Consider the following 26,982-nt stretch of genomic DNA (forward strand, 5'->3'; position numbering starts at 1 on the left):
CTGTTACCACCAGGCCGGAAGGAGTTTCACTTCTTTCACGTGCACCAAGTTGCACGCACACCATTTTTTTAAAATAAACATATGGATGTAGGTTTTTTACGCGTCCGAAGCTGGATGTTGTTTTTTTGATTCTGAGGTACAGTTGATGTAAGTGGGATTATTTGGGCTAGGACACTTATTTTCCTACTTAGGTACATTACAAAAGGATTATAAAAGGCAGTCAGATAATAAAATAAATCATTTCTGATGCTTTTACCAATGTAAAAGGTCTCGCAACTACCAAAGGCTGTAAATAATATGCTAAACCAAACTAATTCGGGCAGTTGACTAGGAATTGTGATTAAAAGCTAAAACTCGGAGCAGTCTTCAAATCAATACAATTCAGACGTTTCCACGGGCAGTTAATAGTATAATAATATAATATTATAAATAAAACGACGGCCTTTAACTTTGCATTCGATAATAATTAATTATTATTTATTTAAGCGATATAGAAAACGAGATCGATCGGAGTTTGTTTATCATTCCCGTTTCAATCGTAACATAAGCAGGTCAGTTGTTGATTTCAGTATTTTCAATATGTTTACATACGTATATCTAAACAGAGCATCATATTTTAAAAAACAAATCAAGATTTGATAGAGTATTCTTATTTGTTGTAATTGAATAATCGACCACTATGAGTAATTTTTGTTTTGAGGAATTTTAGAGATTTTGTTGGCGTTAAGGGGTGTTGTGTTCTGGTATTTAAACGGTGATATCATCATGCTATTCTGTGTTCACAAGCTTTTTTTATAATTGCTTAGATGGGTTGGCAAGCTCCTGGCCCACTTGATCTTAAGTAGTTACCGGAGCCCATAGACATACATGTACAACGTATATGCCGCCACTAACCTTGAGATATGAGTTCTAAGGTCTCAGTTTATACCGTACAACGGTTACCCCACCCTTCAAACCGTAATGCATAACTACTTCACGGCAGTAATAGGCAGGGTTGTAGTATCTGGTGGTGCGGTCGATGGCACTATACGGTGCTCCGGTATGGTGCCAGGCCCTGACCCGCAAGAACGTCGCCGCGCTGCGACGTCCGCAGCGCGCGATCGCGGTCAGGGCCATCCGAGGATACCGCACCGTCTCCTTCGAGGCGGCGTGCTTGCTCGCCGGGGCGCCACCCTGGGACCTGGAGGCGGAGGCGCTCGCTGCTGATTACAGGTGGCGTAGCGACCTCCGCTCTAGGGGGGAAGGGCGCCCCGGCGAAGGTGTAGTTCGAGCGCGGAGGCTCCAATCTCGGCGGTCCGTGCTGGAGGCGTGGTCTCGCCGCTTGGCGGACCCGTCGGCCGGCATCCGTACCGTCGAGGCGGTCCGCCCGGTTCTCGTGGACTGGGTGGGCCGCGACCGCGGATGCCTCACCTTCCGGCTGACGCAGATGTTGACCGGCCATGGGTGGTTTGGCCGGTACCTCTTCAAGATAGCCGGAAGGGAACCGACGGCGCAGTGCCACCACTGCGCGGACCGCGACGAGGAAAACACAGCGGAACATACATTGGCGCGTTGCTCTGGATTCGACGAGCAACGCGCCGCCCTCGTCGCGGTCATAGGAGAGGACCTCTCGCTGCCGCGCGTCGTGGCTACGATGCTCGGCAGCGACGAGTCCTGGAAGGCGATGCTCGACTTCTGCGAGTCCACCATCTCGCAGAAGGAGGCGGCGGAGCGAGAGAGGGAGAGCTCTTCCCTTTCCGCACCGATCCGTCGCCGTCGAGCCGGGGGCCGGAGGCGGGAATACGCCCGTACGTCCCGGCCCCTGTAGGTAGCGGCCTCCCCCCGGTGAAGGTCAAGGGGCGACCTGAGGGGGTGAGGCCGCGCGGCGCGCTACCAGCACTCTAGCGCGCTGCCGTGGAGTAAATAGAGCGACCGGTCGACGGTGTATCGCGTCCCGACCCGGCAGGCTGGTTCTGGTCCAGCGGGGTATTCCGGGACACCAGCGGCACCGTCCGGGCGGCCCGACGGGCTGCCGTACCGAGACGGCCGACGTTTCAGAGCCTTCGATTCGCCTCGAAGACTCAGTCGGCTGGGCGTCTTTGGGGTGAGCCGCGCCGTCTGGTTGTAGTGTTGACCGCGGTAGCCCCCCTACCTCATCCGGGTTCTGACCTCGGAGGGGATCGGATGTCGGGTGTAAGAGTGCAGGGGAGTCGTTTAGTGGGTGGGCCCTAAAATCCTTGGGCCCGCGGTCTGCTCACAACACCATGCAGATCGTAGAGTCTCACATACCCCGCGCGCCCCTTTTGCGCGGGGACCTCGTAGGAGGTTAGGCCATCTACCCGAAAAAAAAAAAAAAAAAATCTACCCTTGCGGACTCACTAGACGTCCTACCACGAGAAAGAAGAAGCAAAGAATAAAATTTCCTACGAATTGAATCGAGCGCTGGTTCAGATTGGCACAAATCAATTGATTAGAAATATAAATTAGTTGACTAATTAGTTTAAATAAGTCGTCGTTGGCTAAAGGATAAGACGTCCGGTGCATTCGATGCAACGGTGTTCGAATCTCGCAGGCGGGTACCAATTTTTCTAATGAAACACGTACTTAAAAATTGTTCACGATTGACTTCCGCGGTGAAGGAATAACATCGTGTAATAAAAATCAAACCCGCAAAATTATAATTTGCGTAATTACTGGTGGTAGGACCACTGCCTCACTTATTTCTGCCGTGCCAGCCAACCTTGGACCACACACAATGTGGTCTCGCCTTGTCACGGCGGTGGAGCTTGAGCGTGCACCCCGAATTCTTTGAGCCGGCTGCTCCCGAACATCGAAGGGCCAGATCAGGTTGTACGCCGCCTCTATGCGAGGGTGGTGCGATTGATGGTCCTGTACGGTGCGTCTGTATGAGCTGAGCCGCGCAACCGGACCGCTATGGTTTGGTCCCTACGCCGGCGGCAGCGCACCGTTGCTATCAGGATCATCCGTGGATACCGTCTCCTTCGAGGCGGCGAGTGTGTTGGCGAGGACGCCGCCGTGGGAGCTGGAGGCGGAATCACTCGCTGTCAATTATCGGTGGTGCAGTGAACTTCGTGCTCTGGGGGTGGCGAGTCTAGCGAATAGTAAGCTGCGGGCGCGTAAGGCCCATTCTCGGCGGTCTGTTCTCGAGTCGTAGTCGAGGCGGTTGGCCAACCCCACGGGGGATCTACGGACCGTCGAAGCGCTTTACCCGATCTTTGATGACTGAGTGAATCGTGGCGGAGGACGCCTCATCTTCCGTCTGCTGCAGGTGCGAACTAGGCTCTCCTCACTACGCAGAAATCCGCCGCCGCCGAGCAGAGTCCCGTCCATGACCCAACCCCCTTGGAGCTTCGGGCTCCACCCGCTTTGTGCGGTGAGGGACGTAGGCATGGGGCGGCGTGCTCAGCAAGCTCGCCCGTAATATGGAACCGATCGATAGTAGGCCGTGTTCCCCGACCGCTCCGGGGGAAGGCGTAGCGCCATGCCATCAATGCAGCTCCTGACCCATCGACCGAGGGAACCGGCAGTCCGGCGTCTGGGGAACGGCGGGATGGATGTGAATGGCAGGAGTTTTTGGTGCGGTTCAACTCCTACATACCCCACCTATCGTTCAGGTGGGGATTTACTGGTGGTAGGACCTGTTGTGAGTCCGCGCGGATAGGTTTCACCACCCTGCCTATTTCTGCCGTGAAGCAGTAATGCGTTTCGGTTTGAAGGGTGGGGCAGCCGTTGTAAGTATACTGAGACCTTACAACTGATATCTCGGGTGGGTGGCGCATTTACGTTGTAGATGTCTATGGGCTCCAGTAACCACTTAACATCAGGTGGCCTGTGAGCTCGTCCACTCATCTAAGCAATAAAAAAAAAACTGGCGATTTCCTCCTGAGGAAAAAAAAGCCCACCTAGAAATACTGCGTTTGTCTACGGTTCAGTTTTCGAGATCTTTTTCGCCACAGTTCGCACAGTTCGCGTCTGGAACGAACATCCCTCTCCACGGCGGTTTACGAATACTATGACGTGTCTTTCTTTAATCGAGGCTTAAAACAGTGCATGCGGTAAATAGATGATCAGCTACGCCCGCTGATATTGCTGACGTCCATTAGCTTCGGTAACCAGACATCTTCAGGTTTACCCAGACACCTTCTTGACCATTTACTCGTTCTACCCTCTGACGACATAAAAAGGTTTAAACAGAATTGCTTTTGCTGTAGATAGATGTCGGTGCCGGTCACCGGAGCCCATAGACAGCACGACGACAGGCCAAAAATTTAACTAGGACTCGTAGCGGCTTCGCGTCTAGAGTATATAGTACAAATTCTAATTAAACGTGTATTAATCAAATAAGAAGTTTTAATATAATAGTTTCATGTAATCGTTCTAAATGATTTTTTTAAATCAAGTATACTTGTAAGATCCAGTAGTATTGCAATTGAAAATTTTATTTACGTTACAGATATGGAGCTCAAAGAAGTTGTGCTATTAATGTGTGTACTGGCTGTCAGTGCCAATAGCATTCTTAATAAGGAAGCCACTGACAACATTGCAGCCGTTGAGACAGTGAATTCGACCAGCATCATCAGCACCGTAGACTCAGTAAGCACTGAACCAACCGTGACCCTCGACAACACCACCAGCAATCAGTCACCTTCCATGAGCGTCGTCAGTAAGCAGCTCGAAAATAAACTCTACAATTTTATCGTGGCAAGGAAATTTGATGAAGCTGTCGAGAACACCATTTCCTTATATGGCGCAGGCGGGTGCAATATCATCGAACGGGTCATTGAACGGTTGTTCGACGAGGGTCAATCTATAGTATTTGATTACTCCTATAAAGTCTCAATCTCCAGGGCCGCGTACATCGTAAGTAGGTGTTTTCCTGCGGTAATTCGAATCCACGAAAGTTTGGTTTTCGCAAAATTGATTAACAAGAGGGACGGGTACGCTCTTACGTACAGTAACCGGGTAGAATCCGATGGTGACAGAAGAGCTTTAGGCGATCACAACACCAAAACCAGGATGGGTATTGAGTGGTCGTTAGTCGCACATTCGTCAGGAGACAGGCTTCATTACAAGATGCGTCCTCTAAGAATGGCAATGTTCTTAAAATTAGGAAACAGTACAGACGAAGACGGCGACCATACCGCTTATATATCTCACGACGACAGCACGAACAGGCACTTGTGGACCATACAACCGGTGAGGCACAATGGCGAGCTCCTGTTCTACATCATCAACCGGGAGTTCGACAAGCTTCTTAAATTCGGTCAATCAACCGAACACGACGGATACCGCATTGCTTATGGCCACTCGACGAAGGACTTCAACCCGGATAAGTTCTCGTGGTACATTAAAGTTATGTAATACTATATTGTTTTTTAATAAAGGTAATTTTTAATAAAAATACTTAATGTCCGTTGCACACTTACACAAAGTAGGTATGGAGCCAAATGCAATTTTCAAAACTCTCCAACGCATGGTATTAGTAAAATGTTTGTGCACCGGGCTATTAATAGGTGCAATGAGACCTCCTCTGCTTGTGACAGAAAAAGATCTGGCCGTCCACGTAGTGTTCGTACGAAAAAGGTGGTCAAAGGTTTGAAGTCGTCGTGGCCTAACGGATAAGACGTCCGGTGCATTCGTGTTGAGCGATGCACCGGTGTTCGAATCCCGCAGGCGGGTACCAATTTTTCTAATGAAATACGTACTCAAAAAATGTTCACGATTGATTTCCACGGTGAAGGAATAACATCGTGTAATAAAAATCAAACCCGCAAAATTATAATTTGCGTAATTACTGGTGGTAGGACCTCTTGTGAGTCCGCACGGGTAGGTACCACCACCCTGCCTATTTCTGCCGTGAAGCAGTAATGCGTTTCGGTTTGAAGGGTGGGGCAGCCGTTGTAACTATAATTGAGACCTTAGAAGTTATATCTCAAGGTGGGTGGCGCATTTACGCTGTAGATGTCTATGGGCTCCAGTAACCACTTAACACCAGGTGGGCTGTGAGCTCGTCCACTCATCTAAGCAATAAAAAAAAAAAAAAAAAAAAAAAAAAGCAGTAAGGGATAGAATTCGAAGAAGATTAGAAGGACTTGCAGCCTATAAGAGACGTACTGGTCATTTCTTAACTGATAATTTAAAAGAGAATAGGGTGGTAAAATCGTAACAACTACTGAAGCGGTACGCAAAGGGAGGTCACAGAAAAATTTTGTTTACGGATTAGTAATTTTTTACAATCGAGCAACATTTTAACAAACAAAATGATCGTATTTATGCTCAAAGCTCTAAGGAAGCTTTCCAATCAGTCGACAGAGTGCAACGTGGGCACTATCCGACTTCAGTGATGGTTTGGTGGGGTATTAGCTATGAAGGGGTGACTGAGCCATACTTTTGTGAAAAAGGTATCAAAACATCGGCACAAGTGTATCAAGATACCATTCTTGAGAAGGTAGTGAAGCCCTTTAACAACACCATGTTCAATAATCAAGAATGGTCCTTCCAGCAAGACTCGGCGCCAGGTCATAAAGCTCGGTCTACGCAGTCTTGGTTGGAAACGAACGTTTCGGACTTCATCAGAGCTGAAGACTGGCCGTCGTCTAGTCCCGGTCATAATCCGCTGGATTATGATTTATGGTCAGTTTTAGAGAGTACGGCTTGCTCTAAACGCCATGATAATTTGGAGTCCCTAAAACAATCCGTACGATTGGCAATGAAAAATTTCCCATGGAAAGAGTGCGTACTTCTATTGATAACTGGTCTTAACGTTTAAAGGACCGTATTGCAGCAAATGGAGACTACTTCGAATAAGCTTTTTATACTTTAAATTGTTTTATATTTATGTATTAAACTAACACACTGTAAAAGTAATAAATGTTATTTGCAATAGATTTTTTTTCCTTTGTCTCAGTATTTATGGCAAGACTAGGTATAAGGAACAGGTATTTCCTGACAGCTGGAGAGAAGCTTTAGTAGTTCCAATATTAAAACCAGGAAAAATATCAATTTCACAAACTAGTTATAAGCCCATATCCCTAACCTGTAATCTATGCAAAATACTTGAAAAAATAATAAGTAAAAGAATCAGATGGTGTGTAAAATCGAATAAGTATTTTTCACCATTTCAGTGTGGATTTCGTCAATTTCGATCAACAGTGGACCATTTAATGAATATTGAAAGCGAAGTACTTGATAGCCTTGCAAATAATAATTATATTGTTGTAGTGGCATTAGATATTGAGAAAGCTTATGAAATGGTTTGGAAACAGAGTTTTAAAAGCATTACAAGACATTGACATTAACGGAAATGCCCTAGCCTTCGTAAGATCGGTGAGATCCTCCATCGGATCGGAGCCGAGCCGACGGCAGAGTGCCACCATTGTGGTTGCGACTTGGACACGGCAGAGCACACGCTCGTTGCCTGCCCGCATGGGAGGGGGGGGGCGCCGTGTCCTCGTCGCAAAAATAGGAAACGACTTGTCGTTGCCGAGTGTTGTGGCATCGATGCTCGGTGACGACGAGTCGTGGAAGGCGATGCTCGACTTCTGCGATATATAGTATATCGCGCTTTAATAAGACAAAAAATTGATTATGGCTCTGTGATTTATGATTCTGCAAAAAAAATGTTCACTTGATGCCTTGGAAACATCAAAACACCGCTCTTCGATTGAGTATTGGTGCGTGCAAAACAAGCCCGATTAAGAGCATCTTAGCTTGTAACGCTAGAAAAATTTAATTTAATTTTTTAGTAGAAATTAACGCCATCTAGCGTATACGTGGCACAGTGTGGAGAAATAAAATAATTTTAAAACGCTTAGTAGTTCTCTCACTTGACGCTGCATGGCGTGACTGTGCGATCTTGTCTGTGGTTCGAAGGTGAGATTAGCACAGCACTATTAGGCAGGATCTTCGAGAACCGTCAGACTATTGCTATAAAAGGACAAGACACTTTGTCCGAGCCCTTTTTCGATCAACATCTCTCGAGCTGCAGTGAAAGTATTCTTACGCATTTACCTGAGTCAATTAAATAGTTCCTTGGTGTATTGTATCAAACCAGGGTAAGTGTTTCATAATTTATTCTCCACACTGTGTCCACAAACTATAACTAATTATAAGCTAACATCTTATGTCTTATCGTGTGGGTCCTAATAACTGGTACATTATATGTATATCAGTTAGGGTGCGGAGAGTGACCTTTAGATCACGTTCACGATCCCGCAGTACTTTTCTGCGTGGACGCTGCCGGAAGCGAGGTGCTCTAGCTAAGCGATCCAAGAAAGAGTACTCGACTACGGTAGACCAAGAACACACCTGCATACACAGCCTTGCTCGGATCTAGCAACCCCAGTTGCTGGGAAGCGATCCCGTGAACCTTTCATCGTCTTTTTGTTAAATTTGTGAAACCGTCATTGTTTCTAGTAATTTAATTTTAAACTAATTTTCTTTGATAACTTTCTCGTGTGTTCGGTATACCTACCGTCACACATGTAACCTTGTACCTGACCGCTAAATTATTATTTGTAAACTATTATAACAATTGTAACTGTGTTATTTGTATTTAATAAACACAACAGTCGTATATTGTAATTGTTTTCATTTATTGGTGTGAATCTCCCAGAGCGGTAAGTGGTGGCGCCCTGAGATCCTCCTCACAGAGTCTCCTGTTCACCGGTTGCCTACCGGTGGTGACGTGTCTAGAAGTGGTGCGATTCGGCCCCGTGTCTCTCAACCCATAGACCACCTTTTGGGGAGTGACGGGACTGGGCTTTTTTTTTTATTGCTTAGATGGATGGACGAGCTCACAGGCCACCTGGTGTTAAGTAGTTACTGAAGCCCATAGACATCTACAACGTAAATGCGCCACCCACCTCGAGATATAAGTTCTAAGATCTCAGTATAGTTACAACGGCTACCCGTGCGGACTTCCAAGAGGTCCTACCACCAGTGACCAGCCTCATGTAACATCGGCATACTAGGGACACCCTTAGACACAGACACGTTATAAGCTGAAGTTGGAGAAATGCCACTAGGATTTAGAAGGAAGGAGCTTGTAATTTCATATGCTATAAACATACTGTCTCAACCTGAAAATCCAACATACTACATAGGTGGCACTGAAAATTTCGGGAATTAACGAAGTGACACAACATTACTATTTAAAAATGTATTTATTGCTTTTCGAAGTATTCTCCGCGAAATTTGATACATTTTTCCATACGATGGAACCAATCATTGAAGCAACCATTCCATTCGGAAGTTGGGGTCTCCAATGGCCGTTTTGTAGGCGTCCACAGCTTCTTCAGGTGATGAAAATCTCTGTCCACGCAATTTATTCTTTCTTTGGGTCGGGGCTGTACGGCGGATGGTCTAATAATTCTATGTTTTCTTGCTCTAAAAACTCTTTTGTTCTGTGCGCGGTGTGAGAACTCGCATTGTCGTGATGGAGGATGATGCGGCGGTTGCAGTTCTCTTTACGGAGTTCAGAAACGACCTGTGGCCTAAATTTCGCGGTATGTCACATGTCGATCTTCCTCAATCAGCTTACGCACAGCATCAACGTTTTCTTGGGTGACTGCAGTTTTTGGACGACCTTGACGGGGATCATCACTGAGCTTGACACGTCCACGTTGAAACTCAGCAAACCAGCGATAAATTGTGGTTTTGGATGGAGCTTCATCACCAAATGCAGAAATCATCCGGTCAACACACTGTTTTTGTGTTAAACCACTTCGAAAGTCATAATAAATCATCGCTCTTGAATTTTCTCGAGTCAATTCCATTTTCTCAACGACTAAACAAGTTTGACAAAACCTCGTGACAAGACCGAGAATCTTTTTTAAATAAATAAATGGTATTCGATTTTTAAAACAACGCTATTATAGCCGATACCACATCCCTAGAATTATCGAGAATATTCCACTCAACTCTAGTATTGTGTTAACGCTATCTGACAATAGATGGCGTTGTACTTCTCGAGCATTCTAGGTGCTACTAGATCCTTCGATATTCGTTCGACTATTTGGCTATAGATGGCGTTACTCTTACCGGCGTAGGTAATAATATATTTTTATATGTAATTATTTCAGCTAACACTGTTTTTTTTGTTGCAGTCAAGATGGCGTTCAAGCATTTAACAGTGTTATTGATGTGCATGCTTGCCGCTGCAGCCAATGCCGTCCCTGGCGCAGATGAAAGCACAACGACCCCAAGCGTTGACAGCTCTACCAATGAACTCCCTGAATCCCTGACGACCCCAAGCGCTGTCAACTCTACCGTTGAAGTGTCTGAGCCCCAGCTTACTTCGACCGATCAAATGGTCCATAACCTCTACGATGCCATTGTTTACGAAAACTACGACGAAGCGGTTTCCCAAGCCTTAAACTGTATGCGTTATGATCGACCCGATGTCATTAAATTAACTGTCGACAGGTTAATTCGACAACAGAGAACATATATTGCCCCTTTCGCATACAAACTGGGGGCTGCTGGGGGCGAAGATATTATAAGGTCCGAGTTCCCCCCGGCGTACAGAATGGTGCTAAACGATACTTTTATAAAATTCATCAACTACCAAGATCGTGTCTCCATAGAGTTAGGTCCAACTCCAGACTTTGCCAATGACAAGAGGCTCTACGGCAACAACGATCATCCGCATAGCCAGAATTACCATTGGAAGCTCGAACCCGTGGTGGATGGTAAAAAGATTTATTTCAAGATACGTCATCGTCTAGAAAATAGGTACATGAAGCTGGGCAACGACGCGGACCGCGACGGCGACTATCAAGCGTATGCTTCCGCAAACTCAGACACGAACAGGCACCTGTGGTCGTTCCAGCCTGTGATGTACAACGGGGAGCTCTTGTTCTTCGTTATCAATCGTGCGCATTTCCAAGCGCTGAAGTTCGGCCGACGCGTATATGATGGTAGTCGCAACCTTTACAGTCAAGGTGGAAACTTTGCAGCCCACCCTGAACTTAACGGCTGGACCATCGAAGCTTTCGGAGACAGTTCCAAATTTGTAATTATCAGGGACTAGAAATCCACGTTCGATATTAACACAATATTTTTGTTGAAATTCTTGCCTTCGTTCGCAGCATACCGCAATGTCTGTTTTTATTTAAAACCACAGACTAGTACAGAATACTTTTCTTATTTTATTGCTCACTTAAAACAAAATTAAATAATTTCATATGTTTTTGTTTAGTTTTAATGATGTCTTTATTCCTTAAATTAAATCAAATTCTAACAAACAACTTGACTACCAACCTTACTTATGCATTTTGTTGCCTTATTGAGAGCAATTCATCAAGAACTATATCAAATTAGAATAACTGCAACTTTACAGTTTGTTTCATAGAAAAGTTTGTATATATGTATTTACATAAGTATAATAGAGATGAGCCTATTCCTACTACTACTAATAATAATAATAGTACTAATGAACGTGACGTTTCACAATACTGGCCATTTGAAAAGTAATACATTTAGTCTGGCCATAAATACTATTACAAAGGAAAACAAAAAAAAATCTATGTCAAATAACATTTATTACTTTTACAGTGTGTTAGTTAGACTAAGTATAATTTAAAATAATAGGTTGGTAAAAAAGTCTTTTCGCATTATAGTATTTATGAACTTGTAATAAAATCTCTTTGGCTATCCTATTTGTATCTGGCTGGTTTTGGTATCATTAAAAGTCTAAATTTTAAAGAAGATAATTCCAAATTCAAATTAGGAAAATGTATGATTTTTATTTATTTTTCGTACATACTGTCAAGATGAGTGAATCTAATGAAGAAATTCGATATATTTTAAAATTTTACTACAATAAAGGTATAAATGCAACGCAAGCCGCGAAAAAAAACTGCGATGTTCATGGGCCTAGTGCAGTGTCTGTGAGTGTAGCACAAATGTGGTTTAACCGTATTCAATCCGGAAATTTTGATGTCAAAGATGCACGTCGCTCTAGCCACCATATTACGGATAAAATGGATGCCATTCTTGAAGAAGTGGAGCAAGATCAGCATATCAGTAATTACGACGTAGCTAAAGAACTGGGAATTGACACAAAACAGTTTTGGCGCATTTGAAAAAAACTGGGTACATAAAAAAGCTCGATATTTGGATACCTCACGAGCTCACTAAAAGAAATCTAATGAACCGTGTACTCATTTGTGATTATTTATTACGACGTAATGAAACCGAACCATTTTTGAAGAAGCTGATAACTGGTGGTGAAAAGTGGATCACGTACGACAAGAACGTACGAAAAAGGTCGTGGTCAAAGGTCGGCCAGGCTTCATAGACTGCGGCGAATCCCGGGTTAACTCTTAACAAGCTGATGCTGTGTGTGTGGTGGGATTGGAAGGGCATTATTCATTATGAGCTGTTACCACCAGGCAGGACCTTCGATTCTGAACTCTACTGCGAACAACTGATGAGAAGAGAAGAATTTGAGAGAAAGCGGCCGGAATCAATCAACAAAAGGGGTGTGGTTTTTCACCATGATAACGCTAGATCTCACACATCTTTAGTCACTCAGAAAAAATTAAAAGAGCTTGGCTGGGAGGTGTTGATGCATCCGCCGTATAGTACTGACCTTGCACCTTCAGATTTTCACCTGTTTCGGTCTCTTCAGAATTCTTTAGGCAGTGTCAGGATAACATCACGAGGGGACTGCCAAAACCAAGTGTCGCGGTATTTTGATCAAAAGCCCCAAAATTTCTATAGCAATAGGATCATGTCCCTACCTACAAGATGGCAAAAAGTTATCGAACAAAATGATACCTACATACTTTAGTTAAATGTAAATAAACTATTTTAAAAAATGTTGTGAATTTTCTCAAAAACTTTTTCCCCAACCTATTATGTATATACCTAGTCTTGCCATAAATACTGAGACAAGGGAAAAAAAAATTCTATTGCAAATAACATTTATTACTTTTACAGTGTGTTAGTTTAATACATAAATATAAAACAATTTAAAGTATAAAAAGCTTATTCGAAGTGGTCTCCATTGGCTGCAATACATTCCTTTAAACGTTGAGGCCAGTTATCAATAGAAGCACGCACTCTTTCCATGGGAAAATTTTTCACTGCCAATCGTACGGATTGTTTTAGGGACTCCAAATTATAATGGCGTTTAGAGCGAGCCGTACTCTCTAAAACTGACCATAAATCATAATCCAGCGGATTAAGATCGGGACTAGACGACGGCCAGTCTTCAGCTCTGATGAAGTCCGAAACGTTCGTTTCCAACCAAGACTGCGTAGACCGAGCTTTATGACCTGGCGCCGACTCTTGCTGGAAGGACCATTCTTGATTATTGAACTTGGTGTTGTTAAGGGGCTTCACTACCTTCTCAAGAATATATAATATTATATAGAATTTGCTTTCGGACAGGATTTTTTCGAATTCTGCTGCTTTGACCACCTTTTTCCTACGAATAGTCAAGGTCTACCTAATAATTTAAAATTACGTGAATACGTCTAATGCTATAATAATATAATGATCAAATATTAATGTGTTTAATTTTAAGCTAATAATTTAATTTCAGGTGTGATTATCATATAGAGATATAATTGAGAATTTTATATTTATAATAATTATAATCTAAACAAGAATGTATAACTTTAATTTTATAATATAACAAATCAAAATAATTTAACATAAATCATAATTAAACATATTAATATAGAGATTAAAATAAAAAATTTAGATTATTTTTGATGTCTTCCTCTTTATTTTGTGAAACAAATTGTAGGCTTGGAAACACTATTGCCAATAAAGATTGATTCTGAAATTCAACAATTTTTTTTAAGCAGTCATTGTTCATTAAATAACTCAGTATCAAAGTCAAAGTTATATCATCAAAATCGTGACACTTTAGTTTGTAACACATGTTTTCCTCTTTTATTTTAAATATGGAAAATTTCTTATTAAACTTCTAAATTAACTGTATTTTGTTAAAATTTCCACGTTGTTTATTAGTTATAATTTACAATAAATCGTAGAACGACCGTAAAAAATGTTTAGTTTCACCACAATAATTTTTTGAAAGTAAAAAATCGCTCTCCTCTAAAATTGCAATTTTCAAGATAACACACTCTTGAAGCAGAGAGGCGACATGTTAAAAATGTAAAATACTAAAACTCGAAGTTTAAATGTTTAGAAGCTTAGATTAACTTTAAACATCTCCGAACTTAGACTTCTTCTCTATTTATTTTTTTATTTAATCAACAATGTTTCAACAGCATTTAACTAGACACAGGGTACAGAGGATGTTTTCCCAAACATGAGCCAATTAAAGAAACACATTATGTTTCCAAAAAATTTTAACATAATTAATGAACACAGGTAGTCCAACTAAGGTAAAGATAAGGCAGTTAAATAGGTAGATGAATTTTGTCGAATGATAACTTGCAGAATAAGTTTGAATCTGATTCTGTTGTGTCGATGTGTGTAAGTGCGTGTGAGTGTAATAAAGTGGTTGGTTTACATGGACGCTCGAATTGATTATGAACGTTGATTGTTAATTGTAGAACACCCAAAATACTTTAAAGATTATTATTTTTCAATTTGTAATAATTTTAAAGATTCAAACAGTAACAAACCTTAAGCTTAACTTAACCTCATGAACTGCAGTTTTGAACATAGTTTTGGATGTTGTAAAGATATCAATATCTGAATAAAACTTATTGTAGGCCTTAGGTAATCTAATAGACATATCATTAGCCCCGTAGTTAGTGCGCTCTAACGGTATAACGGCTTCTTCGTCGCTTTCTTCATTGCTGAAGGTCGTGTCCCTGAAACTTAACCGTTGCCTGTCTCGTGAGCTGTTGCCATCTCGTCCGGTCCTCAACTGCTCGAATGGCGGTGGCGACTGGCAACCCAGTTAGAGCGGTTACTTGATCACATCAACGGCTAGGTAATCGCTATATTTATTAATATTTTACTATACTTATTAATAATCTTAATTATTTTAATAATTTTCTGAACGAATATGAAGTGCCAGATATACCGGTAATAGAGAATATAAAAGAGGGAGTCCAAAGTCCATGGATACTAGATAATTACGTTTTTTTTATCTTCAATTAACATAATTAGTGGTTTATTGCTTTCGAACTAGTCGTTTGTTCTTTCGGTTATCTGAAATAATGAACTGTATCTTGATTATACTAGATGATTTAATAAAAACTAGAGGTCCCGCAGTAGTCGAAATTCGACTATAATTAATTGAAATTGTAAGTTTATATACTATTATGATTGTATTTTATACTTCTATAATCACAAATTTCGCCAAGACTACACTTTAAAAAATATTAACAAAGACAAACAATATTTAATCTATTCTCAATTTGACAACAGACGCCAAGAACAAAATAAATAGTACGCATGCGTGTGTGCGTCAAATACATGGTATGTAGTGTGTGTAATGTTTTCTTTATCGATTTAATGTATCTTTTATGCATTATTTTAAAAAAATATTAGCATTGTGCACTTCTTCTCTATATTCTCTATAAGTGTGGAAAATTTCATACTCCTCCGTCCGCGCAATTTTCTTAAAAAGGGATATAAAGTTTTTGCTTCACGTATTAATATATAGATAAGTAAAAAAGTGAAAATAGCTATTTTCTCGGGATTATTTTTAAATTTATGCATAAATTGAAAAAATGTGTGACGCTACATCGGGGGGGTTTATAATAATGTGATTACCTGTGACAAGGAGGGGGGTTAATAGTCCAAAAATTCGTATGACGTAATTGATGTATGGCCCCTAGCTGCGGATGTGCACTGTGACAAATTGAACACAATGATGAAGAAGCTCACGAATCTCCGGTCAATCTTGTATAATCGATGTCTCCTCTACTCCTACACGGCAACGCTCGACTTCATACGGCACAACAGACTATCTCTAAGCTACAAGAGCTAGTGTTAGAAGTTTTGCGTCATTCATCGTACTGACCAGATCTTCGGAACGGTACTTAGATAAGGCTATGCGTCATGAGAATCGCCTTATCGTTGCCGCCGCTGACTACTTCCCGAATCCTGATCACGCAGGAGCCAGTCACCGTCGACGCCCTAGACACGTCCTTACGGATACATCAGATCGAATAACCTTTGCATTAGACGTCTTCAGCTCTAACACTTAGGCTTAGGGACCCCGGTAACCGTACTCGTCGAATTCGACAAAGAGTTTGACGTGCAACCTAACCCATAAATCAGCTCGCTGAGTTTCTCGCCGGATTTTATCAGCTGGTCGCGATTCCGATCCGGTAGTAGATTCATTCGCGAAGTAGAATTCGAAGTTAGATTTCCTTCGGAGGCGCTCGGGCTTCCAAATAGAATTAATTTGTATTTAGAATTTGTTGCCGGCCTTACATAAGCTACATTTCAAATGGCCGGTATTGTAAAACGGCAACTTCATAGGTCTAGATAGACCTAATATTATTACTTACTTTATGTATGACTAAGACACTTTATTACTGATATTAGGGCGATTAGTGCGCCCACATGGGTTATTACCACTTACCTGCCTATTTCTACAGTGAAAGAGCAATGCGTTTCGGTTCGAAGGGTAGCGCAGCCGTTGTACTATAAAACTGTGACTCAGAACTCATGTCTCAAGTCAGGTGGCGGCATTTACGTTGTTAATCTGCGGACTTCGGTAGCCCCTGCACACCAGGCAGGTCATGCACGTTCATTAATCTAAGAAATAAAAATATGAAATTTCTTCTTTCCATAATTTGATATACCTACAATATGGGGTATAACGTCCGTAGGAGATTACCTACCGCTACCCTACACGTGACCCCTGGGTGGTGCTAATAGTGCAACAACCTGGCAACCGAACTGTCCTCCTGAGGATCTCCCGGTTCCAACTGCACTGCGTCAATTATAAAACCCTAATCACAAACTGTAAATTTCAATTATAACCACGCAGTGTAAACGAATTCCATACGATAAATAAATAATAATAATGGGGTTATATATTATATGTTACATAAATGGGGTCAAACACGCTTGAAATTTTAATATTATCTTATTAATAGGTACTCCTATAGATATTTACAATTGTCTTAGTGATAAACGATGTTAAAGGTTCAAGGATGGTGTTTCAGATAAATCTCGTTATAGACAGCTAAAAATAATTAGAAATAACAATTTATTTGAGACATAGATGAAGAAAGAAACAATTAAAATTCAATAGTACCTTCCTTGTACATTATGCAAAGCTTATCGTAGTCGCTGGCTACGGTCTTATGCGGAGTTAGGACGGACTTACGTAGTCGTCGCCCTAAGTAAATTCTGATGCGTCCACCTGGTCCACTTTCGATGCTGCGGGACGCTCTTCTAACCGGAGCAGCAGTGAAAGCATAGGCAAGAAAGGGACAAGATACATGAAAACTCTTTAACTACTCCAGTAGGAACGAGTCCTTAATCGCAAAGAAACTTCAGACCACAGCCCTCGAACAGTGGTTCTAGAAGTAGTATATTAAACAATACATTCTTGCAATGAGGAAAGTCATTACCAAGCTACACCTGCACTAGGCGTAGAAACCTCACCCCTGCGATCACTCTCTTCTGAAAATCAATACGCAATTTTTTCTTAAAAAAAACCTCCTAGGTCGTTCCGATTTCAAGGGTGGAACTTTACCACTTTATTATGCAGTATAGTACTTTACTTTATAATAAAGTATAGAGATTGGTTGGTACGTGCCCTTAAAAGTGGCAGCTTAAGGTTGTGATTTCTTTGAACACTAGGAAAAAGGACAGCTCGTTCGTCCATGTAGTGCAACATAGGTGTGTAAAGTGGAATTGTACCTAAAGATTGCTGGTGTACCGGAAGGAGCTCTGTAACTTTTGATTGTGAAAATTTTAACTAAACATTTCGATAATCAGAAAATTATGTTGACAATAAATATATTAAAATACAAACGTACCTAAGAGAAGTGGCAACGAAATTGACCTGGTTTGATAAATAATATTAGGGGTCTAAAGTATGAAATTGCCGATTTGTATTGAAAAATTGAAATTGTTTTTTTTTAATTTAACATATTTATTTAATCAATATATCTAATTGCAGTTCCTACAGAGTTAAAACGGTTTCTCGTGCTGCTTGAGGTCTCGCGTTATCATGGAGCAATAATGGTGAAGATCGATTCATGAGTCGGGGCTGTTTCACTGCAAGTTTTACTATCATTGTTCGGAGTTCGGCACAGTAGACATCTGCCGTTATTGCTGCTTGACCAGACCGGAAAAATCTATAGTGAATAACGCTGCTGAGACCACCTAACAGTTACCATTACCTTGTAACACCGAATTGCTAATTAACAAATTCGTAATAAGTGTTTTACGTACCTACGTACGTACAGTAAAACGGCAATTTCATACTTTAACCGCTATTAAATAAGTTATTTATTTTCTTCAGTGAGTCATTGAAAATAATCGCTCATAGAAACAGTCTTATAACTGCTACGTAAAACCGTGAACAAAAACAAACGTTATACAATTATTATGATGCCATTTGACATTTTATGATAACATCCTATTATCGCAGGATATAAAAGCACAAAGTTGTTTTAAAATCGCATAGTAGCGCCCCGATGCCCGGTGGTACATGTGAGTTATTAATCTTGAACATTATAAAACATCAACAATATCAAATATTTTCGGTTTTTTATCGAGATTATTTATTACCATAGATACATATTACGTATATTGCGTGAAATAGAGAAGTTAATTTTTAAAGAAAAAACCATAGTCGAGCCAATTTAAATTTTCATTTTAAAATAATGACTATGTTGTTACGAGCTGGGGTTCGGGATAAATAAAATTCTACCAAAGTACAACTAAAAACTGTGTTCAGCACTTAAAACTGTACAAGCACCTTAAAATTCTCAACTCTCTTCTTCCGCTTCGCTTCAGGTGATCCGTTCGCTGTTTTGTTTCGAGCAGTTCCGATTACTAACTGACTCCGTGCCATCTCTGCAACGCTTTTATAGCCAATAATACCACATCCCTGGAATTATCGAGAATATTCCACACATTTCTATTATTGTGCTATGGCACTGGGCACAAAAAACGTGTTCCAAGTGCACATCTTCGTATCTCGACTCCAACGCCTCCACGAGCTGCTCATAGGTTGTATCCTTACCTAAGGCGTCCACGATGGTCAAAGCTTGTTCGCGGAGTCCTAGAGTAAGCGCCGTCATGGCCTGTGACTTGCTCCAGCCGTTTGCCTTCATAACGACCTCAAACTGAATCCTGTAGGCTGACCACGAGGCTGTTCCATCAAACGGCGGAATTTTGAACCTTCGCATGGAAGGAACAGCAGTAACTGAAGCTGAAGTTACTGTTCCTGTTTTTATATCTTCCAGGGTCTTCCTCAAATGAACCATCTGAACCTCAGTTTTTGGCGATCCGGATCTCTTACTGAGAAATACGGTCCTCGTCCTGTTTAACCTGCCCTTTTATCTCCGTCAGGTTTTTGCCAAATGTATCTCTTAACACTTTTATTAGGAGTATCTGCTCCTCTTGTCAACGAACCTGCTCCTCCTGGCACCGGGACTGTTCTTCCAGCCTGCAAATTAGCTCCTCCTCCTAGCGACGGAGCTGCTCCTTCTGGTGACGGGCCTGCTCTTTCTGGCGACGGGCCTGTTCCTCTTGTCGATGAGCTTGCCCCTCTTGGCGACCAGCCTGCTCTTGCAAAAGCATAATTATGGTCGCAAGGCCAGGAGCTACTAACGCCAAGGAAACACTAGATGTACCCACGGTTGATTCCATTGCCGCTGTTTCCCCTTGCGGTACCTCGGTCGGTGTTGCAGAACCATTAATCCGCCTTCGGTCCATTTCTTGCTGCCGCTGACCTCTGGTGCGAATACATTCTGCCGTGTCCTTCGGTAAAACTGGCATTATTTGTCCCAGTTCTGACACCGAATTGTTACGCGCTGGGGTTCGGGATAAATAAAATTCTACCGAATTACAAGTTGACACTAAATTCAACACTTAGAACACTTAAGCACTTTAAAATTCTCAATTCGCTTCTTTCGCTTCGCTTCAGGTGGTCCGTTCGCTGTTTCGCTTCGAGTAGTTCAGATTAATAACGCGCCATCTCTGCAACGCTATTATAGCCGATACCACATCCCTAGAATTATCGAGAATATTCCACTCAACTCTAGTATTGTGTTTACGCTATCTGACAATAGATGGCGTTGTACTTCTCTAGCATTCTAGGTGCTACTAGATCCTTCGATATTCGTTCGACTATTTGGCTATAGATGGCGTTACTCTTACCGGCGTAATAATATATTTCTATATGTAATTATTTCAGCTAACACTGTTTTTTTTTTGTTGCAGTCAAGATGGCGTTCAAGCATTTAGCAGTGTTATTGACGTGCATGCTTGCCGCTGCAGCCAATGCCGTCCCTGGTGCAGATGAAAGCACAACGACCCCAAGCGTTGACAGCTCTATCAATGGACTTCCTGAATCCCTGACGACCGCAAGCGCTGTCAACTCTACCGTTGAAGTGTCTGAGCCCCTGCTTACTTCGACCAATCAAATGGTCCAAAACCTCTACGATGCCATTGTTTACGAAAACTACGACGAAGCGGTTTCCCAAGCCTTAAACTGTATGCGTTATGATCGACCCGATGTCATTAAATTAACTGTCGACAAGTTAATTCGGCAACAGAGAACATTTATTGCTGGTTTCGCATACAAACTGGGGGCTGCTGGGGGCGAAGATATTATAAGGTCCGAGTTCCCCCCGGCGTACAGAATGGTGCTAAACGATACTTTTATAAAATTCATCAACTACCAAGATCGTGTTTCCATAGAGTTAGGTATAACTCCAGACTTTGCCGATGACAAGAGGCTCTACGGCAACAACGATCATCCGCATAGCCAGAACTACCATTGGAAGCTCGAGCCCGTGATGGATGGTAAAAAGATTTATTTCAAGATACGTCATCGCGTAGAAGAAAGGTACTTGAAGCTGGCCAACAACGCGGACCGCGACGGCGACTATCAAGCGTATGCTTCCACAAACTCAGACACGAACAGGCACCTGTGGTCGTTCCAGCCTGTGATGTACAACGGGGAGCTCTTGTTCTTCGTTATCAATCGTGCGCATTTCCAAGCGCTGAAGTTCGGCCGACGCGTATATGATGGTAGTCGCAACCTTTACAGTCAAGGTGGAAACTTTGCCGCCCACCCTGAACTTAACGGCTGGACCATCGAAGCTTTCGGAGACAGTTCCAAATTTGTAATTATCAGGGACTAGAAATCCACGTTCGATATTAACACAATATTTTTGTTGAAATTCTTGCCTTCGTTCGCAGCATACCGCAATGTCTGTTTTTATTTAAAACCACAGACTAGTACAGAATACTTTTCTTATTTTATTGCTCACTTAAAACAAAATTAAATAATTTCATATGTTTTTGTTTAGTTTTAATGATATTTTTATTCCTTAAATTAAATCAAATTCTAACAAACAACTTGACTACCAACCTTACTTATGCATTTTGTTGCCTTATTGAGAGCAATTCATCAAGAACTATATCAAATTAGAATAACTGCAACTTTACAGTTTGTTTCATAGAAAAGTTTGTATATATGTATTTACATAAGTATAATAGAGATGAGCCTATTCCTACTACTACTAATAATAATAATAGTACTAATGAACGTGACGTTTCACAATACTGGCCATTTGAAAAGTAATACATTTAGTCTGGCTGAAATGAACAAACTAAACAAATCTCTGTAAAATGATAAACGATGAAACAAGTTGAGAATGATTATTTTTTAATAAAAACACAAAATTAAGAAAACAGAAAGAAATGGGTAATATGAAGACAAACGTCAAAAGTGAAGTATATAAAAACTACATTAGTTATCAAAATAGCAAAGAGGTTCACAACATCCTCCCCCTCGTGCAGAAAAGCACAAACTGGTTATGCAAACCAAGGTCAGTCAAGGCCTTAGGTGGAGAGCCTAACCAGCTTTCGTACGGGTCGGCGTAGCATTCCCCCTGCTGTTGCAACGTCCACTACCCTTATCACGCCATCTTTCCCAGGGTACACTTTCGCAACACGTCCTCGTGGCCATATTCCGCGGGGCAAGTTGAAGTCAGCAATAATTACTACGTCACCCTCTTGAAAAGCTGTTGAACTGCGGTTGCCTCTTGACTGCTCACGTGGTTGTAGGGTCGGGAGAACCTCGCGCATCCAACGCGACCAAAAATGATCCGCTAGCCTCAATGCTTTCCTCCATTCGGTACGGCTGACCAAATCGTGATCGTTCAAGGCAGTAGGTAAGGTCTGCACGGACGAAGAACCGATTAAGAAATGAAATGGTGTGAGTGTTGTCGGGTCGTCAGGATCTGTAGATACATGAGTTAATGGACGTGAATTGACAATGGCTTCTGCCTCGGCTAGTAAAACTCTCAAGGTTTCTTCTTTTGGAGCTCGTTCGGTTAATGTTGCGTTCAGAGCTACCTTTACTGATCGCACCAAGCGCTCCCAACATCCTCCGAAATTAGGTGCCGCAGGTGGGATGAACTTCCAGAGTATTCCTTGAGTGCTTGTGAAATCTTCGACATTTTCTCCGTAGAAACCTCTGAGAATGCGATTGGCACCAACAAAGCAGGTTCCGTTGTCCGAGAAAATAATGTTTGGACAGCCCCGTCTTGCAATGAATCTTCTAATAGCCATGATAGCAGAGTCAGTCGATAGACTATGTACCATTTCTAGGTGAAGGGCTCTGACAGTTAAATAGGTGAAAAGGGCCACATAACGTTTTTCATGCCTGCGCCCGATAGTGACGCTTACGGGACCGAAGTAGTCCAGACCCGTAAAAGTAAAGGGCCGTCGATGGTGAGCTAATCTTTCAGGTGGCAGATCTCCTGTTTTCGGGTTCACCGGCAAGGACTTTCTAATTCTGCAGAGTGGACACTCTTTTGCTATTGTTCTCACTGTGTTCCTCAGCCTTAACAACCAGAATTTTTGTCTTAATTCGTTCACGACTAGTTCATAATTTGCGTGACCCGCTTTTCGATGATAAAATTGTACCAATAAACGTACAATTGGGTGACGACCGTCAAGAAGGATGGGGAAGCGTGTGTCAGGGTCAATGCCTTCTGCGCCTTTAATTCTTCCGGCTAACCGCAGTAATTTGTCCTCTCCCAAAGCGGGTGACAGTTTTCTGAGACGACTGTTCGGAGGAATAGGCTTCGAGTTCAGGATATGAAGAAATTCTATGGAAAAGCTCTCGACCTGTGTTCGTTGCATAATTTGCCTTTCAGCGGCCTTTATTAAATCCGCACTAAGAGGTGGTAGAGTAGTGGACGCTGAAGGATGGCGGGCACAAACTATTTCGCCTTTCAATTTAGAATTTCTAATGGAAGCCAAAATTACACCAAACTTTGCCGCAGCTTGAAGTACCCGGGCTGTGGCACGTAATAAGCGCTGCCAATTACTAAAATTAGCAAAAATGGCTGTGACCGGAGTCGGTAACTCTTCGACAAAGGAAGTTAGTCCGACCAACTCATAACTATTGGTCTTAAGTTCATCGGTGTTTGGTGAGGCAAACCTTGGCTCTGTAGGCCAGTCCTCAATGGATTTAAAAAGAAAAGATGGACCGCGAAACCATCTGTGGGACATGTCGAGGTTAATTGATCGCGTTCTGGTAGCGTCGTCGGCAACATTCAATTCCGTTGGTACCCATCGCCAGTCTCTGACGCAAGAGTTTTCAATAATTTCGCCTAAACGATGGGCAACAAAAGGCTTAAAAGAGCGCGCGTCATTACGTAACCACTGAAGGACTGTCATAGAATCGGTCCAAAAGAAAGTATGTGCCGGTTGTTTTCTATGACTGTCCTTAATGGTGACCGCGAGACGAGAAGCTATTAAAGCGGCCTGGAGCTCTAAACGTGGGATAGAGACAGGTTTCAAGGGTGTAACTCTTGCCTTACTAGAGATGAGAGAAAGCTCGATGCTGCCGTCTGAGTATAAAAGGCGCCAATAAGCGACACATGCGTACGCGAGCTCACTTGCATCAGCAAAAACGTGTAACTCCCTCTGAGTTGGTTCAGAGTTTTTAGAGTTAGAATACCAACGCGGAATTTCCAAAGAAGTTACTTTTGACAACTCCTGAAACCAATCAGACCATCTTAATGCTTCCGTGGGTTGGAACTCGGTGTCCCAGTCGACATTAGACCTCCACGTTTGTTGAAATAAAATTCGACCCTTAACAACTACTGGAGCTAATAAGCCTAACGGGTCGTACACACGCATGAGGTGACAAAGAACTTTACGTTTTGTGAGAGGGTTTGGAAATGTTTCACCTAAGCCTGAGCGGAACCCTAAATTATCTGTTATGGGATTCCACAATACTCCCAACGCTCTAATATTGTTTGCAGAGCAGCTGCCAAGGTTGATTTCCAACGACGGTTGAGTGGCCCTAAGATCAGCAGGAATAAATTTTAGCGCTGATGGATCGTTGGAAATCCAGCCCCGCATCTCGAAGTAGGCATCATTGTGAACGGCAACAATATCTGCCGCCAGTTGTGCTGCCTCTTGAATGTCATCGAGAGAGTCAATATAATCGTCCATATAATGATTGTACAAAATAGCATGAGCTGCTTTAGGAAATAAACTTGCGTGCTCACGAGCGTTTTTATTTTTAATAAATTGCGCTATAAATGGACTGCAGCACGCACCGAAAATGATGGCTGTCATCCTAAACTCCTTTATAGGTTGGTCTCTGCTTGACCTCCAGAGAAACCGGAGGGCGTCCCTATCTTGCTCTCTGATCCTTACTTGAGGGAACATTTCCCGGATATCAGCAGTGAGAGCAATACGGCCCTCGCGAAACCGAAGTAAAATACCTAACAAGGACTGAAGCAGGTCTGGACCAGGTAGCAACAAAGAGTTTAGGCTGACGCCCGCATTCGTGGCTGCGGCGTCGTGAACTACACGAAGCTTACGTTTCTGAGGGTGATACACGCCAAAATGGGGTAAATAGAGCCTCAAAAAAGAAGATTGTTTATCTTTAATGTGGTTGGCGTAGTATGACTCGGGAGCACATTCTTCTGCATAGCCTTTAGCGATCATGTTTGAAATGAACACGTCATATGCTTTTGCAAAGTCAGCATCTTTAGCCATGCGCCTTTCTAGACTTAAAAATCGTGACATGGCTTGAGGGTAGCTGTCGGGAATGCGTTGTATATCGTCACGCCATGGCAAACCCACCTCAAATCGATCAGAAGTGGGGAGACGTCTAGCAGTTTTTTCTAAAATCTCGACTGCACGTTTATCTGACTTAGAATGTAGAGTTTCTTTTTTAGAAATACCTAACGAATCAATTTTGTATTGTTCCCTAATAAAAGAGTCTAATTTCTCCTCATCGGAAGGTTCGATACACACACCGTGATTAACAATCTCCACTGATTTAGTTTTACTGGACGCGATTCCATAAAGCACCCAGCCTAAGGCAGTTAAACAGGCAACGGGTTCATTCTTACCACCACACCGTACCTCGCTGCTGATTGACAAATGCCAATGCTCTGCACCAATTAAAACTGTTGGTGTAGCATCTTCATAAGTTACGTTGCAAGGTAAATTCGCTAAATGTGCGAAAGAAGCAATAGTTTCCTGCCTAATCGTTTGAGGACGCAGAGACAAAGACTCCATAGCTCTCGCATTTTTCACTAAAAATGTGTCTCGTGTGTGCCTACCCTTAATGTGAAAATCTACATACGATATCGTAGCGTTTCTACTGAGACCGCCTATACCATTAACCGTTATTTTCTGGTGAGGCCCTGTCGCACCGATTTGGGTAGCAATACTTGAGTCAATGAGCGTAGCAGTGCTTCCGTCATCGAGAAGTGCGTAAACATTGCAACTTCCTGAGGGACCAGAGACAGTAACGGGTAAGATTTTCAGAAATACACGTGGGCACAGAGATAAGCTGGGTTCTTGAACACCTGTAGAAGTGGTAGAAACTATTACCTTTTCGACAGATGCAGGTTCGTGGTGCTTAGTCGTATGATCATTTTCGGTGGATTGCGTGTCGAACATAGTATTGACAGAAGAGACAGGTTCTTTACCATGCATTAACGGGTGATGACGTATTAGACACCCATCAACACCACAAGGGTTAACTTTACATGTTTTCCACTGATGTGAACTACGCCTAAGACATCTATAACACGCTTTTACCTCACGCAGCCAGACCCACCTTTCATCAACAGATAAGGCTTTGAAGTCAGAACATGACTTAATATTGTGATCTTTTTTGCAAAACGCGCATTCAAGCTTTTGTGTAGACGCCGCCTTAGAATTTAGTTTAGAGTGTGTAACTATGTGAATATTTTCCCGTTTATACGGTTTGTTTAGATGAGTGTTTTGTGGTGAATGTTGGATCGAGCAAGATTCCGGTGATAAACCGAACCGAATAAGTTGATCTAACTCGCGCCTCAAAAAATCGGACATAATTTCTAATTTAGGACGCCCTGTAGTATCTTGCATAGCAAAGTCCGTCCATCTTACTTTAGTAACCGGGTTTAATTTTTCTAAGACGGCGTGAAATAGTTCTGGAGAATGCAAGTACTCAATTTGATTCAGTATTTTAAAAGAAGATATAGAATTACGTACCTTATTCGTTATCGTAATTAACTCTTTCAGGTCATTTCCCAAACGTGGTAGATTTTTAAGAGCGGAGACTTCCTTAAATACTATAATTTCCGGGCGAGCGAAGTTCTCCTCCAGAGCTCTTATAATATCGTTCGGGTTGTCTGTAGCCAGCAACAGTGACGCGACTGCATCTCGGGCCGCGCCGCGAAGTGCATTTTGTAACCGACTAATATTTTCAATATTTGAAAAATTGTTTTTGGTTAAATCAAAAATACGTTTAAAATGTAGCCATGTTAAGGCATCTCCGTCGAAAGGAAACAATTCGATCTTATGTTTATGACGGTG

General features: G+C 42.3%; 4 protein-coding genes across 4 annotated transcripts; 3 read left to right on the top strand and 1 right to left on the bottom strand.

Annotated features, from left to right (window-relative positions):
* Positions 1-409: 409 nt before the first annotated feature.
* Positions 410-5,419, top strand: LOC119630081 (microvitellogenin). The gene is made up of 2 exons (XM_038018241.2): positions 410-551; positions 4,454-5,419. Exon 2 carries the CDS (start codon positions 4,456-4,458, stop codon positions 5,359-5,361), a length of 906 nt encoding a protein of 301 aa, XP_037874169.1. The 5' UTR covers positions 410-551; positions 4,454-4,455; the 3' UTR covers positions 5,362-5,419.
* A 2,460-nt stretch (positions 5,420-7,879) lies between these two features.
* LOC110386138 (microvitellogenin) lies at positions 7,880-11,191 on the top strand. Its single transcript, XM_038018110.2, has 2 exons — positions 7,880-8,054; positions 10,107-11,191. The coding sequence occupies exon 2, from the start codon at positions 10,112-10,114 to the stop codon at positions 11,030-11,032; it is 921 nt and encodes a 306-aa protein (XP_037874038.1). The 5' UTR covers positions 7,880-8,054; positions 10,107-10,111; the 3' UTR covers positions 11,033-11,191.
* Positions 11,192-18,565: 7,374 nt separating this feature from the next.
* On the top strand, positions 18,566-21,440 carry LOC119628333 (microvitellogenin). Its single transcript, XM_021351152.3, has 2 exons — positions 18,566-18,618; positions 20,356-21,440. Exons 1-2 carry the CDS (start codon positions 18,603-18,605, stop codon positions 21,279-21,281), a joined length of 942 nt encoding a protein of 313 aa, XP_021206827.2. The 5' UTR covers positions 18,566-18,602; the 3' UTR covers positions 21,282-21,440.
* Positions 21,441-21,984: 544 nt separating this feature from the next.
* On the bottom strand, positions 21,985-25,695 carry LOC119630054 (uncharacterized). Its single transcript, XM_038018123.2, has one exon. It carries the CDS (start codon positions 25,693-25,695, stop codon positions 21,985-21,987), a length of 3,711 nt encoding a protein of 1,236 aa, XP_037874051.2.
* Positions 25,696-26,982: the final 1,287 nt, after the last annotated feature.

This window comes from Bombyx mori, chromosome 20, assembly GCF_030269925.1.
Source record: "Bombyx mori chromosome 20, ASM3026992v2".
NCBI classification, from domain to species: Eukaryota; Metazoa; Arthropoda; class Insecta; order Lepidoptera; family Bombycidae; genus Bombyx; species Bombyx mori.